At 34.9% G+C, this 19,605-nt stretch overlaps 1 protein-coding gene across 1 annotated transcript in view; it reads right to left on the bottom strand.

Annotated features, from left to right (window-relative positions):
* The window catches only part of PHF14 (PHD finger protein 14), a 194,424-nt gene that overhangs the window by 143,943 nt on the left and 30,876 nt on the right, over positions 1 to 19,605 (bottom strand). Inside the window, exons 5-6 of the mRNA XM_012812504.2 lie at positions 7,546 to 7,705; positions 2,552 to 2,663 (exon numbers count right to left, since the gene is read on the bottom strand). Of these exons, the coding sequence (XP_012667958.1) occupies positions 2,552 to 2,663; positions 7,546 to 7,705 (272 nt within the window). The remainder of the gene's footprint in view (positions 1 to 2,551; positions 2,664 to 7,545; positions 7,706 to 19,605) is intronic.

The following is a 19,605-nucleotide window of genomic DNA, read 5'->3' as shown; positions in this document are numbered from 1 at the left end:
CCCTGTTTAAAAAGTTTGAGGACCCCTACCTTAAAGGCATCAGGAGGTAACACGACATTGTATCATTACCTGAGGACCAGGAAAGTTCAGTGTTTGGGCCTGCTTTACTCCCTGAGGCTAGTTAGTTCTGGAGAGGGGAACTTAAGATAGTTCAACAGCAATTACTTTAACTAAAGCAAAGGGTACTGGGTTAAGGTTGGGGAGAAGGTTGAGAAGGGGGACTGGAAAGAGAGGTTAGAGCCCAAGGACAATATTATTATTTATATCATCAAATTTCTAAATTTTCAGTATCAGAATTTTTCAAGATGTAACAATTTATAAGTTCTTTCTGTGTCTAAATGTTAGTGTCTCCCCAAAATTCATACATTGGAACCTAATATCCAACACGATAATATTTAAAAATGGGGCCTTTCATGGGTCGACGGGTACTTGGGCTTCTTCCATGACCTACCAATTATGAATTGGGCTGCAATAAACATTCTGGCACAAATATCTTTGTTGTAGTGTGATTTTTGGTCTTCTGGATATATACCTAGTAGAGGAACTATAGGATCAAATGGCAGGTCTATTTTTAGTTCTCTAAGTGTTCTCCAGAGGTCTTTCCAAAAGGAACATATTAGTTTGCATTCCCACCAGCAGTGTAGAAGTGTTCCCTTTTCTCCACATCCACGTCAGCATCTCTGGTTTTGGGATTTTGTGATATGGGCTAATCTTACTGGTGTTAGATGATATCTCATGAATGGATCAATAAATTGTGGTGTATGTACACCAAGGAATATTATGTAGCCCTAGAGAAGGATAGAGACTTTACCTCCTTCATGTTTACATGGATGGAGCTGGAAAATATTCTTCTTAGAAAAGTATCTCAAGAATGAAAGAAAAAGTATCCAATGTACTCAGACCTACTATGAAACTAACTTACAGCTTTCATAAGAAAACTATAACCCAATTATAGCCCAAGAATATGGGAAAGAGGAGAGGGGAGGATGAGTGGAGGGAGGGTGATTGGTGGGATCACGCCTATGGTTCATCTTATAAGGGTACATGTGAATCTTTCTAAATGTAGAATATAAATGTCTTAATACAATAACGAAGAAAATGATATGAAGGCTATGTTAACCAGTTTGATGAAAATATTTCAAATTGTATATAGAAATAGCACACTGTACCCCATCATTGTATTAATGATTTAATAAAAATAAATAAATAAAAAAAAATAAAAAATGGAGCCTTGGGGAAAAAATTAAGTCATAAGAGCTCTGACCTAGGGAACAAGATTAATGCCCTTATAAAAGAGGCTGAAGGTAATGCCTTGTCCCCTTCTGCCATGTCAGATTGTAGCAACAAGGTTCCACTTTGAAGCAGAGAGCAAGCCCTCACCAGACACTACATCTGCTTGCACCTGATCTTGAACTTCCCAGCCTACAGAACTGTGCATGATAAATTTCTATTGTTTAGAAGAATACGTTCCAGCTCCATCCATGCAAACATAAAAGAGGTAAAGTCTCCATCTTTTTTAAGGTTGCATAATACTCCATGGTATACATATACAATTTATTAATCCATTCATGGGTCAATGGGCACTTGGGCTTCTTCCATGACTTAGCAATTATGAATTGCGCTGCAATAAACATTCTGGTGCAAATATACATGCTAAGTCTACTAAGTGCAGAATATAAATGTCTTAATACAATAACTAAGAAAATGTGGTGAAGGCTATGTTATCCAGTTTGATGAAAGTATTTCAAATTATATATAAAACTAGCACATTGTACCCCATAATTACATTAACGTACACAGCTATGATTTAATAAAAAAAAAAAATTTGTTATTTAATAAATTACCCAGTCTATTTTGTTACAGCAGCCTGAAAGTACTAAGACATTTTCTTACTCCACTTTTAATACGTTACTGATGCTATTCAAGAGTCTACCTTCCTCATCTCCCTATAGGTATTAAAGAAAAGAGAATGTATCATGTGTAATTAGCTTTAGTGTTCCCGGGATGTTTCTAGTAATTATATACCTAAGTTTAAGTTAATCATTTGTAATTCTAAAGCTCAATGAGTAAAAACCAATTTGTAAACTGTCAAGGCTGAGAACCATCTGCTAAGCAGTAGGTTATGAAATCATATAGATAAAAATGAGTCCTTGAAACCTAAGTAAAATAAAGTAATAGAACTACTATTTTTTTTTTAAAAATTTCATAAATTCCACTTTAAAAGTAAAGTCAAAAATTAATTTTATGTAAGTGATCCAATATATTATAAACAAAGCTTTGGTCTAAGTACTTGGCAGTATGAAAAGTGACAGGGGAATAATAGTAGTACCAATTATCATTTTCATCCATAAGTTATTCCAAATTAAGAATACATGGGAGAATTTATACATTACTGGCTTTCTGGGCAAACTATTACTAATAATGAAATAATTTAGTGCTAAAGAGCATGATGACTAAATAGCATTTCTGTAGTCAACAATGATATAAATAAAAAGCCATGTAAACTAACAAAATCTTTCTCTTTTAGACAATCAAAACCACTTTATCTCACCTTGGCACCATATTTAGAATAGTTCATTTCTGTTAGTGTTACTGGTCGTAATTTGTCAATATCTCCAAAGGCTACTCCAGGAACATACAGGGCACAAACAATATGAACCCATCTATAAGGAAAGAAAATACAATTTTACTATCAAATCCTTTCATGAAATTCTCTACAAAATACGTGCCATCTCAAAATACTACAGCAAGAATTCTGTGATCCAATGTTAAAATCTCACACTCTCAGACACATAACTGAAGAATACTGAACACCTACAGAGTGATAACAAGAAAAGAGACTACAAATACTTTTCCAGCAACTTTGCCAAAACTGAGTTAACAATCCTAACTGCCTTTCACTTAAAATTTACTGCATATAGCTTTTATCTGTCATTTTTAAATATTTGCATAAAACTACTATTCAAATGAAACAAAACATCAGTTTCATATGCATGGAAAAGTAGTCACATTCATTATTTTAAGCATTTGAAGAATTAAGGATCCTAATTTAAGAAGGGTAAAGTTAGTCTACAGTAATTAGGTAAAACTGCTTTCTTTTCCAAAAGTGGATAGGTAATCTTTAAGGACATATTCTAAAACAGTTTTTGAATAAAGTTTGACTTTCTTTCCTTCCAAGTTAAAACTGTCATATTTTCATTCATGTCCTCTGTTCACTGCACAACTTATGTACCAAAATTTAGACACCCAAAATATAAATATTTTTAAAAGACTGACTGATGTTATAACAAAGAATGCTCAGTTTTGGAACACTGAAAAAGAAGGGTGGAGGGTTGTTCTAAGTTCTGTTTTCTAAAAGCGCTCTAAGCCATTTTTAGTATTTTAGGCACCCTTCCTGTTTGCTTACAACCAAACAAAATGTGGGATTACTGATTTTGAAATTTAAATAGCAGATCTATTTCATTTTTATAAAAAAGGGGATAAAAATGAGATGGCAGATCTTGTAAATGTGTTAATGGATTTGGCTTTCTCCCAACTTAAAGAGACAGTGAATGCTACATGGTCCTGGCTTTGCAATGACAAAGACTAAGAGTTATTCTACAATGGTAGTGGGAAAACGTTCTTAAAAGTTTTTTATTGGGGAAAAAAATCCAAGGTTTTAAGATTTTCTTGATAGAACATTTTAATCCACCCTCCCAAATGCCCCCTGTGGAGTTCAATATAAAGATACACATCTTTAACAAGCAGCTGCTTTCTCAATTTAATTTGTGCAGTTTTTTCATGCTTCACTGATGTATTAAATGTCGCCATACTCTGTAGGAGTTTATCTCTGATAAACCCAACAGCTGGCTCCTTGCTTCACATTGACCTTCTTGAAATGTTCTACTATAAGTCACACAAACACTACAGATTTAAACTGCCATTTCAATATGATTGGCACACAAGTGTATTATTTCTCCCAGCCACTCACGTGAGGATACTAACTTGAGTCCTTATTAAAATACATATCAAAGTTGGTGAAAATCACCATCAAGACATTTTGATCCCTTTTAATATTAACGCCAACTATAAACAATTTTTTGCTCATTTGTTTACTGTACATGCTTAGAACTTTGTAATTAAGACAAATCTGAAAATTTAAAAAAAAAATCTTCCTTGTTACTTTACCATCAATTTTGCTTCCAGCTATTATGACAGATGTTCATTGGGGAAAGGAGCAGAAAACAAGCATCACATAAAATCACCAAAAAACAGAGTCAGAAGTGGCATTCTAGCACAAACTATTAACAGATTCTTTTAAATTCATATATTTTAAAAAAGCAGACTAAGTAGAAAAAGACTTCTCAAAAGTTATTCATTTCAGAATGGAAACTATATTAATCAATAAAGATGAATTTTGAAATGCTGTGTATCTGCGGTGCCTTTACAGGTTATCAAACAAATTCACTTTCAGTGTGTTATTTTCATTCCTTCATTCCATAATCAATTACTAAGTGTCTACTGGGCACTGAGCAACACAAAGGTAGTTTGGAGGTTATATAGATGTATGCCAAGTGCTTACAGCATAGTGGTTCACTTGCCGTCTTCACTCAAGAAATGTTAACTACAAGAAAAAGTCTAAAAGCTTCTGGTGAGTGGGAGACTATTAATTGTCACTTTGCATATCAAGAAATGGGTTCAGAAGGATTAAATGATTTTCTAATAATAAAGCAAGCAAGAGATAGAACTCAGACTTAAAACATTCAATGCTGCCTATTATACCATAATGCTTATTTAAAAAGGTAAGGAATTTAGTTCAGAGCCACATTTCATTCACAGTAGAATGAAGGACAACCAATAAAGTACATAAAGACTAACTCTAACATTTCCCATAATCAGGTTTACAAAAAAAGTAAGAAAAATTCTGTCCAAAAGATATAAAAATTTAACGATATGAAGGTACTGATGGTTTTCTGACATTAAATCACATTGTTTTCTATGCAGGACTTACAAGAACAGAAGGAAAAAAATCCTAATTAAGTCCATATTTTATAAGTCAACCTCAAAACCTTTTCCATTCTTCCCATACATTACTTTCTTTTCCCCTGCTTTCCACTAGAAGATGGAATACTAAAAGGCTTGTTAAATTTTCTTGGCTTTTTAATGCTTTGCTTCAATCAACCTAATATCACATCCTCCAAAATATATCAAAACCTGAAATTTCCACTACAGCCTATACGTCAGCAGTTCTCAACCTGTGGGTCGTGACCCTTTTTAATAATTAATAATTATTATCCATGAAAATAATTTTATGGTTGAGGGTCACCACAACATGAGGAACTGTACTAAAGGGTCACGGCATTAGGAAGGTTGAGAATCACTGCTATGGGTGAATGTGGACCCTTTAAATAAATAAAGCGTTCAAATGGTACATAAAAAAATTTTGCCTGGAAGAAACATATAATATCCACAGTAGCCAACACAAATATCACTCACCCCTAAATGGGTTAAGGGGTCTCACTTTTCTTCATTTATTTAAAAACAACTTTATAAGTTGCTTTGTGGATTATGGTAGCATGAAGAGACAGCTAGTTTACAATTTTTCAATAGAATTTGTAAATTATTAAGAAGAAAAAAAATTCTCTTCTCTAACTGGAAGCTTTGTGTTTTTCAAAATTGCCTTACTTATTTACCATAACTTATCAGCATAAATATCAACTCACAGGAATGGAAGAGTTACCAAGAAAATGTATGCAGTAGCTGATACTCCATGATTACCTTAAGTGTAGCAATGTTGTTAATAAGGAAGCACTAGCAATAACAGCAGCACCAACAGCAGGAGCAAGGATCACTTATTATTTTCCAGAAACTGTACTAATTGCTTTACAGGAATTACCTCACTTAATCTTTTTAATAGTACTAAGGAAACAGAGGGAAAGAGGTTAAATAATTTGTCTATAATCACAGTAAAAAAACAGAATCCTAATACAGGCAGTTTGACATGAAAGTACACACTTTTAAGGCCTAGAAACTCCAGTCCAAACATAAAATAATGCCCACATCTATGTTACAGGCCACAGATTCATGTAAATATATCTATTATATATTTTATTTTTGAATTTGGGGATGAGGAAAAAAATTTTGAGTCATTTTTTCTGGATATCAACACAGAGAGTTCTCCAAAATTCCATGGAAGATTCTATGCTATCCCAGCAATTTTGTATGGCAACGTTTCTCAAGGGTCTAACCACTGATTAAGGCAAAAATAAAAAACATAAAAATATTCTTTATTTTTGTGTTATTAAATTTAAAAGCCTATCCTTTATTTTAGGACAAAATGTATCCTACCTTTTTAGTGTTAAAATTATTATGATAACTTACATAGATTATCTATATAATATTAAACATGTTTAAAAAATAATGAAGTAGTATATATCCTTAACATTGCAAAATACAAATTTAAGTATCCCCCTCTTTTACACTGGGAAGAAGAGAGTGATCTACTGATCTATACAAAATACAAATGGTTAAAAACTACCTTTATATTTAAGTCACAAACCAGATGGTAAAAAACATTAAAGATTTCAACACTATTTTGATGATAACTACTAAACTATGGTAACAAACAGGAGTGTGAATGTAGTGAAAAAAATATAGGTCTTTATGCCAGTTATCAATTTATTGCCTCTCAACATCAAATTCATACTTTAATATTTGCTCTGCAATAATGGACAGAAATTCTTCAGCATTTCTCCTTCACAGTCAGCATGACAATAAGCTCAATAGTAGAGGGTACTATAGGAGTTAGGGACTTCCCAGAAGGGACTGTCATAGGCACAGTCCCTCAGTGATCTGGAATACCTGGTTCAACCTGGAGATCACTTCCCATGACTCTCTCAATACAGACAACACATGCTCCAAGCTTCAAACCAGCACCCTGCTTCCCCCTGGACCCAGACAAATCAGATACTTCTCTGCGACCCAGTAGGCTACAGCTACAATTTTGCCAACAAAATCTGAACCCCAAGCTGAGGGAAGAGGTCATCCTTCCAATTTTACCATTCCCTTAGACCCTGGGTATTCTTAAGAATTTTTTTCTTTCTCATGGTTACTCTTTTATCATAGCTTAATAGTTCTTTATATTAAACTTCCCCTTTTTAAAATCACTGTATAAATTCTATCTCCTGATAAACTCTTAAAAGTCAGACAAGACAAATCTGGGCTCCAATTTGACTACTCCCTAGTTTGTGGCCTTGAACTAATTAATTATTTAAATGATCTGAGCTCTGGGTACTGTACCTATACCTACCTGCCTCATTATAGGGTCATTATTAATATTTAATGAGATTACGGGTGGAAAGGCAAAGGCAGGTACTCAATAAATAAATGGGTTTTCCTCCCTCCTTCCCCTATCTGTAGTCCAGTAGCCATCTAATCTATGCAAAGGAGATAAAAAGAAGCAATCAAATGAAAATGTGTAATTCAGAAAACCCACATAGAACAGGTAAGTCAAAAGCAGAAACATTATGAAGTAGTACATGAACGCAACATAATTATAAAATCAACCTTCCAGCATCTGTCTCCTTGAAAATTCCATCTTGATTAGGACATAGCTCACAACTAGGAGAAACACCACATTTACAGGCATCACAAAACCAAGGTTCAGTGGAGTTTTCAGAAGCCGAACTCATAATAGAGTCACTCTCTCCATCAACTCCATAACAACCTAAAAAAAAGAAACAGTACAATTAAAGAGTTTATTTTTTATAAACTCACATTTACAATTGCACAAAAAAAGAAAAAGAGAGAATGAAATACTTTTCACCTAATGTAATATAAATAATGAAATAAATTACATTTTAAAGTAGTTTAGTTGTACTGGAAAAGCATTAAAGGTAGAAAAACATTTAATAATTGTTTTGTCTTAGTTTTCTAAAAATACAAAAATATGAGTTGTCATTTAAAAGAAATCAGATTAATGAACTATTGGATAGTAAATAGTTATATAGGTACCTTTATACCAACAAGTACTAGAATATAAACAAGTACCTTTATACCAACAAGTACCAGAGGGTACCAAAATGTGCATACACATTTTAAGAAAGAAAAAAACTGTATTAAAATTATAATAATATATAACAATAACAAAAGATGAATACAAGTCACATTACTTTTGCCTCTAGTAATTGCAAAAGTCAAATGTAACTTGAGCATTACAATTTTAATACAGTTTTTTCCTTTCTTAAAATGCATATAAATTTTTTTTGTACCCTCTAGTTGTATGTAAAATACTAAACTCATGAAAAATAAACACACAAAGAAAAAAGCCTCTGACCTAATTTTGGAGGTGGCAGATTATAACAAGTACTCAAACACCCATGAATGCAAAGCATATATTATTAAAAGGGAAGTAATACAGAAACATACATGCACACATAAATTAAAGCTATAAAACAATTTGAAAAGTTCAGGTGAGAGTTAGCTAAGTTCCAGTCACAACTGGGCAAAACTTCTCCAACTATATGAAGTATTTAATCTGTTTGTGTTTGTCTTTTTGCTTGTTTGTTTTGTTTTGAGACAGTCTCACTCTGTTGCCCAGGCTAGAGGGCCATGACATCAGCCTAGCTCACAGCAACCTCAAACTCCCAGGTTCAAGCAATCTTCCTGCCTCAGCCTCCCAAATAACTGGGACTACAGGCACCTGCCATGACACATGGAGAAGTTTTCTTTTCTTTTTTTTCTTTTTTTTTTTAACAGTAGAGATGGGGCCTTTCTCTTGCTCAGGCTGGTCTCCAACCCCTGAGTTCAAGCAATCCTCCTACCTTGGCCTCCTAGAGTACTAGGACTACAGGAATGAGCCACCATGCCTGGTTTTAATCTCTTTAAAAATCTGAAATTCTTTTATCTTCTGTGAAAATTGATACATAACCAATATGAATGAAACAATAAATCATTCTCTGTTTCCCTCTTCTCATTCACTGAACTCAATATTTTGAGAAGATCTGGATTCATTATTCAGGCAGATGTTATAAAAATCTTTAAACATGGGCCAAGCACAGTGGCTCATGCCTGTAATCCTAGCACTCTGGGAGGCCAAGGCAAGTGGACTGCCTAAGCTCACAGGTTCAAGACAGCCCAGCCAGAGTGATACCTGGTCTCTAAAAATAGCCGTGCGTTGTGGCGGGTACCTTTATTCCCAGCTACTTGGGAGGCTGAGGCAAGAGAATCGCTTAAGCCCAAGAGTTTGAGGTTGCTGTGAGCTGTGACGCCACAGCACTCTACCAAGGATGACAAAGTGAGACTCTGTCTCTAAAAAAAAAAATCTTTAAACACCCTTATCATCACACCTAACAATATAATTCGGCATTGTTCTTGACATTTTAGAGTAAGATAAATTCTATTTCAACTAACTTTCAATTATCAAAAGCAAAAAGTTTCCTTGTTAAATCAAATACACATTCTGGAATTACAAATTACAGTTGACCCTTGAACAACATGGGTTTCAACTGTTTGGGTCCACTTATATGTGTATTTTTTTCAATCAAACACAATAGAAAATATAGTATTCACAAAATGTGAAACTCACATATATGGAGGGCTAACTTTTCATATACATGGGTTCCACAGGGTGAACCGTGAGACCTGAGCATAGGTGATTTTGCTATACACGGGGATCCTAGAACCAATTCCCAGCATATACCAAGAGGTAAGTATATATTTAAATTTATCAGGGTTTCCAAATTGTCTTAAAATACTTACAAAGTCACAATATTTTTCTTGATTTTGAGGTTAAAAAAGAATAGATTGGAAGTCAAAGATGTAATCCAACCAGAAGTTAAGACAGAACTTCACTAACATCTTGGTAAGATCAGGTTCATATCATTAAAAATCCTAAAGCTCAACTTCGCCTAAGAACTCAGCATTGATAAAGCTCTCAGTGCCTGACAAATCAACAAAACTCACTAGTAATGTCATACTCATTAACATGAGTATTCTCATGAGTATTAACATGAGTATTAACATGAATGATTCTCTCTCATAACAAGACAGCTAGAAGACTATAGTCTAAAGATTTTCAGTTCCAACAAAGTACTAATAAACATGGAATCAGATAAAGCAGAACTGAAAAGTTCTGAGAGCAAATTTTATCCACACTATAAAAAACCATGCTGAACACCTGATGGCTTACAATAAAGAGCACTTCTTTGGTGACAAGAGTCATGACTCCTAAATAGCTTTCTTTTTCCCAAATGATGTCAGACATAAACCCACTTCATATTATCCAATTTCCATTCTTCTCAATGGAAGAGAGTGTCCTTATGGAAGAGTGTCCAAAAGGAAGAGAGTGTCCTTATGCTAAGATATCATTCAGAGAAACAATCTAATATTTCTATAGTAAAGAAATAGACTACAATTTAATTCTAGTCCTGATGTACACATCTTGAGGTCTGGGTATTTCCCCAATCTCCTAAGACATATTTATTACATCTCAAGATAGGTCATTTTTAAAGACAACCAAACAGCAATCATCCCTGGATACTTTTGACTAAGTTTATTCTAAAAGGATAGTCGCGGGAACAAATTCTAAAGGATACTCAAAGTAACCCCCAATAAACTTCATCAAAACATGACATCAAAATGAGCCACTATGAAAAACATGTATCATTGATAATCACCTCTCAAAAGGCTTCACCACATAGGTAAGTTTATACCACCCAATGTAAAATCATGTTATTATCTGAATTGCTTATACACTAAACAAACAACAAGATCCTAAATTGGACAGTGATCTCTCACAACTACCAAAGATATCCAAATTTTCAAAAATAACCACAGTATACAAATAAATACTAACTCAAATCACCCATGAGAAACAAAAGAACCATATACAACTACTGAGTAATTTTAAATTACCAACATTAATTCAACAGATACTAGGTGTCATTACGGGCCAATAGTTACATGTAAGTGTCTTATTCATAATTAAAATAGCCTAATAATGGGCAGGAAACTATAAAGTTGGTTTGCAGCTACGACTTACATAAGCTGCTTCAACCAAATCTTTAATTTTTTTTTTTTTTTTTTTTTTTTGAGACAGGGTCTTAATCGTGTGCCGTGGTGTTCTCATAGCTCACTGCAACCTTGAACTCCTAGGCTCAAGCAATCCTCCCTCAGTCTCCTGAGTAGCAGGGTCTACAGGTGCAGAGGCTTACTGTATTGATGAGTGCTTTGGGGGTGGCGGGTTGTTTGTTTATTTGTTTGTTGAAGAGACAAAGTCTCACTATGCTGCTCAAGCTGGTCTCTAATTCGTGGGCTCAAGTAATCCTCCTACCTTAGCTTCCCCAAGTGTTACGATTATAGACAGAAGCCACCCTAGCCAGCCCAAATCCTTTATTATTGTTATCCTTTTGGTCTTCAGAGGTTTTATAATAGCAAACTTTAATATAACCTGAAAGTCATATTTAAAAATACCAAAAATATATATATATAAAATATATTTTTTTAAGAAACTAGAGTACAGCACACAAAATAGCAAACTTTATTATAATCTGAAAGTCATATTTTAAAATACCAAAATATATATATATATTTTTTTAAAGAAACTAGAGTACAGCACACAAACTAAGGAATCAAAACTCACTAATTACTTTAATGCCATTAAATTGTGGTTGGCAATTATCATTGTTATCACTTTTGTTTAAATATACATTTTTAAAATAAAAAATCATAAAATTAAAAGGAAATATAATTTTCTTCTTTGGATTAGATATTATTGTTTACATTAAAATTTTTCTTTAACAGCAGCAACAGTGAGCCAAATATTACATTCACAGAAAAATCATAAAATTGTAAATCTATTTTCTCAATAGGCTATGCAATACCACAGAGGGGAAATATTTTCTTTACAAAATAATGTACCTTGGCTCGACGCCTATAGCTCAACCGGCCAAGGCGCCAGCCACGTACACCTAAGGTGGTGGGTTCGAATTCCCAGCCCGGACCCGCCAAAGAACAATGATGGCTGCAACCAAAAAATAGCCGGGCGTTGTGGCGGGTGCCTATAGTCCCAGCTACTTGGGAGGCAGAGGCAGGAGACTCGCTTGAGCCCAGGAGTTGGAGGTTGCTGTGAGCTGTAATGCCACGACACTCTACCTAGGGGGATAGCTTGAGGCTCTGCCTCAAAAAAAAAAAAAAAAAAAATGTACCTTTAAGGCAAATTCTTTTAAACTAGGTAAAATCTGTATTCACACAAAATAGGCAATTATGAAGATAATAAAATCCTTAAAGGGTTATCCTATTTATTAACTTCATTCAGCAAAATCAATGTAAATCACACAAGTTTCCTTTTTTGGAATAAAGTAAAATTTAAATTCTGTTTTTAAAGAATGACAAATGTGCACACTTGTAGAGTTTTAAACCTCCAACAAACAGCCTTAAGAATGATTTCTGAGCTCCACTCCTAGGAAATCCTCCTTTATATATAGAAGACAAGTATTGGGCAAGCTCAAAGAACCACCAGTAAGGGGATAAATATTTCTTCTTCAGTTTTACTAACCCTGTAAAAGGATCCATACTGCATCATTACCTTTATAGAGTTCTTTACTTAATACTTTCACCTGCCACTTTTACCCTATTTCTTTGCCATACCTATTGGGTTTACTAAGTTCTAGACCAAAGTCCTACAACTTTATATCCATTCTAATTCACTTTAGTTAATGACTAAATATATTTTGAAATCTTTCTTCCATACAAAACATGAGTATGGAAAAAATATTTATATAAGTAAACATGTAAAATAAAAAATTTATGAACATGTAAAACTATTTCCTGTGTGTTATGTTTTCAAATGTGCAACATATTTCTATGGCTATTTAATTAGGACCAACCTCTGACTAACATATGCAATCTACACAAATCATATTTAAGAAAAAATAACGCAAAATGTGTTTATAATTGTTTTGAATTGTACAAAGGTATAGATAACCCAAATCAGTGGACATTTTCCCTATTCATGAAGGAGCAGAAGACATATGGTCTTCCACCGTTATCTACGTAACTTTTGACAAACCAAATCTCTGAGGCTTAGTTACCTCATCTACAGTATATGCTTAATAATATCTATTCTAATTATCTCTCGGTATATGTGTATAAAGGAAAAGAACAGAACACAAAAGTTGCCATTTAAAAACTAAAATACTTTTTCTTAATTTAACATCCTATTATTAGACTTTTTTTTTTTTTTTTTTGAGACAGAGTCTCACAGCTCACAGCAACCTCCAATTCTTGGGGTTCAATGATTCTCTTGCCTCAGCCTCCCAAGTAGTTGGGACTACAGGTGCCTGTCAGAACACCTGGCTATTTTTTTGTTGCAGTTGTTATTGTTGTTTTAGCTGGCCCAGGCCGGGTTCGAACTTGACAGCCTGGGTGTATGTGGCTGGCATGGTAACCACTGAGCTATGGGCACTGAGCCCTATTACCAGACTTTTGATTACAAAACTCAACAATAAAAATGACTTTTTTTTTCTTTTGAGACAAGGTATTCTGTTGCTCAGATTACAATGTAATGGTACACTCATAAATCACTGCAGCCTTGAATTACTGGGCTCAAGCAATCCTCTTAGTTTCCCAAGTAGCTAGGGACATGACACCATGCTTCGTTAATATTTTTATTTATTTTTCATAAAGACAGGATCTTATTACTATGTTGTCCAGACTGGTGTCAAACTCATGGTCTCATGCAATCCTCCCACCTCAGCCTCCCAGATTACTGGGAAAACAAGTATAAGCCACCATACTTGGCCCAAAAAAATATTTTTAAATGAGTAATATTGTTTATCAAAAGAGAAATACCTATGATAGGCATAACACTTATCACAAGCATACCCTAATGTCAAGGGTAAGAATCGAAGTATTTAAAAGGCTAAATGGTTATAACTTGAACATACTCTACTACCTAGGGTGTAGTAGAGTGTATCTTTTTGAATACACTAAAAAATAAAAGGCATAGGGCTAAGCTAACAGTAAACTGGAAAACAAACAAATATGGGGGAAAACATCTCTTAATAAACATTATCTTGTTTGATGCATAGCAACTAAACCTATGGGCAAGTGCTGGTAAGTGTACACTACCGAATATTCCCTCCTGTATTATAACATATACCTAACATTTTTCTTCAGACACACTGACATCAGTCAATAAGGAGTACCCTACAAGTCAGTGACATGATATTAACACAAAGGTATTTATACTAAGATTGCAGCCTTCAGATTTCAAAAATAAAAATATTTATCTAAATTTAGATGAAGTGAGTTATCTGATAAGCAATTACATTAATAATATACATTCATACATTTAATAAGAAACCTTTACCTTTTAGCAAAATTTCGACTTAAAAACCTCTCTCAATTATGATTACTTGAGGAGAAGCATTTTTTTTAAACAAAGAAACTCTGCACAGCAAAGGAAATAATCAACAGAGTGAATAAACAACCTACCAAATAGGAGAAAATATTCACAAACTATGTATCTAATCAAGGACTGATATCCAAAATCTGCAAAGACCTTAAATCAGCAAGAAAAAAACACCTCATAAAAGGGGGCAAAAAAACATGAATAGAAGTTTTCAAAAAAAAAAAAAAATAGACAAACGGCCATCAAACTATAAAAAAAATGCTCAACATCACTAATCATCAGGAAAATGCAAATTAAAACTACAATGAGATAGCATCTTATTCCTGTTAGGCTAACCATTATTAAAAAGTCAAAAAATAATAGCTGCTTGTGTGTACGCAGAGAGAAAAGAATGCTTACATACTATTGGTGGGACTAAATATTAGTACAACCTCTATGGAAAACAGTATGGACATTCCTCAAAGAAATAAATGTAGACCTCTCATTCAACCCAGCAATCTCACTACTTGAGTATTTACCCTAAGGAAATGAAGTCATTTTATTAAAAAGACATTTGCACTCAAATGTTTACTGCAGAACAATTCACAATTGCAAAAATATAGAATCAACCTCAGTGTACTTCAATTTCCAAGTGGATTAAAAAATGTGGGGTGTGTGGGTGTGTGTGTGTGTATGCAATTAAGTACTACTCAGTAACAAAAAGGAATACAATAATGTCATTTGTAGCAAACTTGGTAGAACTGGAAACGATTATATTAAGTGACATACCTCAGGAATGTAAAATCAAACATCATATATTCTCAATAGTAAGTGGAAAATTACAGATGGCTACACATGGGCATAAAGTAATTTAAAAAACATGAGAAAACAAGAAGAGGGAAGAGATGAGAGGATGTGAAATAAAAACTTACCTAATGAATACTATTCTGGAGATTATCCCTGACTAAGCAAAACTATTCAAAACTTACCTAATGAATATTATTCTGGAGATTAGCCCTGACTGAGCATTATACAAGATATCCAGGGAATTTAAACATCCAGTAGAAAGTATCAGTAACAGATTAGACTATGGAAAACAAAGAACTGCAGAGCCAGAGAATGAGGCTCTTGAGCTAACTCAGGCACTCAAAGAGGCAGAAGAGGAATTCTGGGAAGATGGCCATAGCAACCCTCAGCAGAGGCTCCTGAGCAGAGGAAGAAAAACTGGACAGAATCAGACTCTATGAAGCCAAAGACAGGGAGCTGAGCCAAGAAAGAAGATGGGCAAGCTGTAACTCTAAGGAAGAGCATTCAAGGAAACAAATTACAGGTAGAAAGCCTATTGACTAGAGGAGCAGTCAAGCAGGGGGCCTGTCACAGGCTATCTGCCAGCGAGTAGGGAACAAAAAACTTCTCATTTTACCTCGCTGGAGAGAGCCGCTAAACTTCAGGTCTCTTTCTCAAGGTAAGCCCCACTTATGAACCTAGAAACCACCCTGCCAGGCATAAAATTGAACAGATATTTTCCCCCACAAGTCCAAACTCCCAGTCCACCCTTTCCCCCTCACATGGAGGTCTGAAGTTCTGCCCCCTGCAGAGCACAGTGTTTTGTCTTGTCCTGATAGAACTGGGCAATAGTGTGGACTGCCAACCATCAGAACAGAATCTGTAACTAACAAGGAAAAAAGGGACACTCAGCGAGAAGAGGAGCAGTCCTTTGGTTATGACTATGCCTGGCCAGTGGTAGTGTTGACCCTCGGTTTGGGCTGTGTCTGGCAGGATGGGGTACAGAACCACCAGCTCTGATGGCACCCACAGCGGGAGAGTAGTTTGCCCATGTAGACTGAGTTCAGCAGACAGGACTGGTCTCCAGCCCCTATTGGGCCTGTGAGCAACAGAGTTACCTTGCACTACCTCACCAAGTAGGTCCCAGAGTCTCCAGCTAAAACTCTGAAAGGGGCCTTTGAAAGGTTGTAGGAGATAAACCACAATTACAAAGCCTAGCACTCTGGTAAGGGGCTATCTCTAGTACCTGGGAATCCCAATTCAATCTCACCCTACCAGTTCTAACAACCAAACGATGGAAAATAAACATGGTGCAGACCCAACAGAAGAACTCTGGCAACACAAATAACCAGAGTGGATCAGACATCCCCAAGAAATGACAAAGGAGATACAACTGAAGATGCCATGCATAAACAAATGGCAGCAATGCCAGAAATCAAATTCAGAATATGGGTGGCAAATAAGATTAATAGAATGGGAAAAAGGATAGAAATTGAATTCCAAAGAGTAGTTCTAAACTCGTCTCAAGAAATTAATGAATTCAAAGCCCAAGTCACCAAAGATATGGACATAATGAGAAAAGAGAGCACAGAGCACAAGGAAACGAAAAAGTTAGTTGAGGAGTTCCAAAATACAGTAGAATCCCTCAGTAATAGAGTTGACCAGGCAGAAGAAAGGATCTTCAAAACTGAAGACAAACCTTTTGAATGTTCAGAAACACTCAAAGGACAGACAAATGGAGAGCAAAAACTGATCATTCCCTGAGAGAGCTGTGGGATCAAACATTCATCTCATAGGAATTTCCAAAGGAGAAGAGGATTGTCCTAAAGGTACAGATGCTCTAAGCCAAGAGATTTTGGAGGAGAATTTCCCAAGCATTGCAAGAGATACAGAACTTCAGATAGTAACAGCTTCAGAACCCCAGCAAGACTCAATTCAAATAAAGCATCTCCTAGACACATTGTGATTAACTTTGCCAAAGTTAAGACATAGGAGAAAATTCTGCAAGCAGCCAGACATAAGAAAAGCATCACCTACAAGGGGAGAAATATCAGAATGACTGTAGATCTCTCAGCTGAAATGTTTCAAGCCAGAAGAAGATGGTCATCAACCTTCAGTCTCCTAAAAGAAAAAACAACTTCCAGCCCAGGATCCTGTACCAGCTAAATTGAGTTTCATTTGTGATGGAGAAATCAAATACTTTAATGATATAGACATGTTGAAGAAATTTGCCATAACTAAACCAGCTCTCCAGGATATTCTCAGACCAATTCTCCACAATGACAAGTGCAATGCTCTATCTCCAAAGTAAACTCACCCAGAAATTTTTGGAAAAAAAAAAAAAAACACCACGGTGGTGAAAGGGTTAAAAATGTCCACTGAATATCCGAAAATCATGACACCCAAAACACAACCAGGCTTATCAATTCTCTCAATTAATGTGAATGGTTTAAACTGTCCTCCAGGCTGGCTGACTGGACACATCAACTCAGACTGATATCTGCTGTATGCAAGAATCTCATCTTACCTTAAAGGATAAAAATAGACTCAGGGCTCAGTGATGGACTTCTATATAATACAGGCAAATGGAAACCAGAAAAAAACAGGAGTTGCAATTTTAATAGCAGATACAATTAGCTTTAAACCAACAAAGATAAAGAAAGATAAGGAAGGTCATTACATATTTGTCAAGGGAAACACCCAACATGAAGAGATTCTGATAATTAACATTTATGCCACCCTACCAGAATGCTCCTCAATTCATAAAGCAGACCCTAATGGATATGAACAATTTGATATCTTCCTGTACTATAATAGTTGGAGATTTTTACACCCTTTCACAGTTGGGAATAGATCCTCCAAGAAGAAACTAAACAAAGAAATATTAGACTTAAACCTGACCCTAGAACAAATGGACTTTACAGACCTCTACAGAACATTTCACAAAAATAAAACTGAATATACATTCTTCTCATCAACCCCGGGGTCATCCTCCAAAATAGATCATATTCTACGACACAAGAGTAACCTCAGCAAATTTAAAAGTGTAGAAATTATTCCTTATGAGGAAGTCAACAACTTAATGGATCATCTCAAGCAACTGGAAAAGGAAGAACATTCCAACCCCAAACCCAGAAAAACAAAAGAAATAACCAAAATTAGGGCGAAATTAAATGAAATCAAAAACAAAAGAATCATTCAGAAGATCAACAAAACAAAAAGTTGGTTTTTTGAAAAGATTAACAAAATTGATAAACCTTTGGCCAACCTAACCAGAAATAGAGAATTAAAATCTCTAATATCATCTATAAGAAACAATAAAGGAAAAATGACAACAGACACTTCAGAAATTCAAAAAACTGTCAATGACTATTCCAAAAATCTCTATTCCCAGAAATATGAAAATCTGAAGGAAATGGACCCATACCTAGAAGCAGGCCACCTTCCTAGACTCAACCAGAAAGAATTAGAAATCTTGAACAGACCTATATCAACCACTGAAATAGCATCAACAATACAAAATCTTCCTAAAAAGAAAAGTCCAGAACCAGATCGTTTCACATCCAAATTCTATCAAACCTTTCAAGAGGAACTAGTACCTACCTTACACAACATTTTCCAAAGCACAGAAAAAGAAGGAATACTTCCCAGCACATTCTATGAAGCAAGTGTTTCCCTGATCTCCAAACCAGTAAAGGATCCAACAAAGAAAATTATAGACCAATATCATTAACAAATATTGATGCAAAAATATTCAATAAGATCTTAGCAAACAGAATTCAACAACACATCAAAAAAATTATACACCATGATAAAGTTGGTTTTATTTCAGGGTTAAAGGTTTGGTTGAACATACGCAAATCTATAAATACAAAACATTAAAACAATAAAATAAAAAACAAAGACCATATGATTCTCTCAATAGATGCAGAAAAAGGCTTTGATAATATCCAGCATCCTTTCATGATCAGAATTCTTAAGAAAATAGGCATAGATGGGACATTTCTTAAACTGATACAGGTCAACCACACCAAACCCACAGCCAATATCATGATATAAATTTGAAAACATTTCTACTCAGATCAGGAACAAGGCAAGGATGCCCACTGTCTCCACTGCTATTCAACATAGTAATAGAAGTCTTAGCCATCGCAATAAGGCAAGAGAAGGTGATCAAGGGTGTCCAAATAGGATCAGAGGAGATCAAACTCTCACTCTTTGCAGATGATATGATCTTATACCTGGAAAATCCCAGGAATTCAACTTCAAAACTCTTAGAATTGATTAAGGAATACAGCAGTGTCTCAGGATACAAAATCAGTACTTATAAGTCAGTAGCTTTTATATACGTCAACAATAGTCAAGGTGAAAAAACAATCAAGGACTCCATTCCTTTTATAATAGTGCCAAAGAAGATGAAATATCTGGGAATTTACCTAACAAAGGAC

The sequence above is a fragment of the Otolemur garnettii genome, unplaced genomic scaffold, assembly GCF_000181295.1.
Source record: "Otolemur garnettii isolate 467f Iridium unplaced genomic scaffold, OtoGar3 scaffold00005, whole genome shotgun sequence".
NCBI lineage: Eukaryota > Metazoa > Chordata > Mammalia > Primates > Galagidae > Otolemur > Otolemur garnettii.
This window is presented reverse-complemented; position numbering and strand designations above follow the sequence as displayed.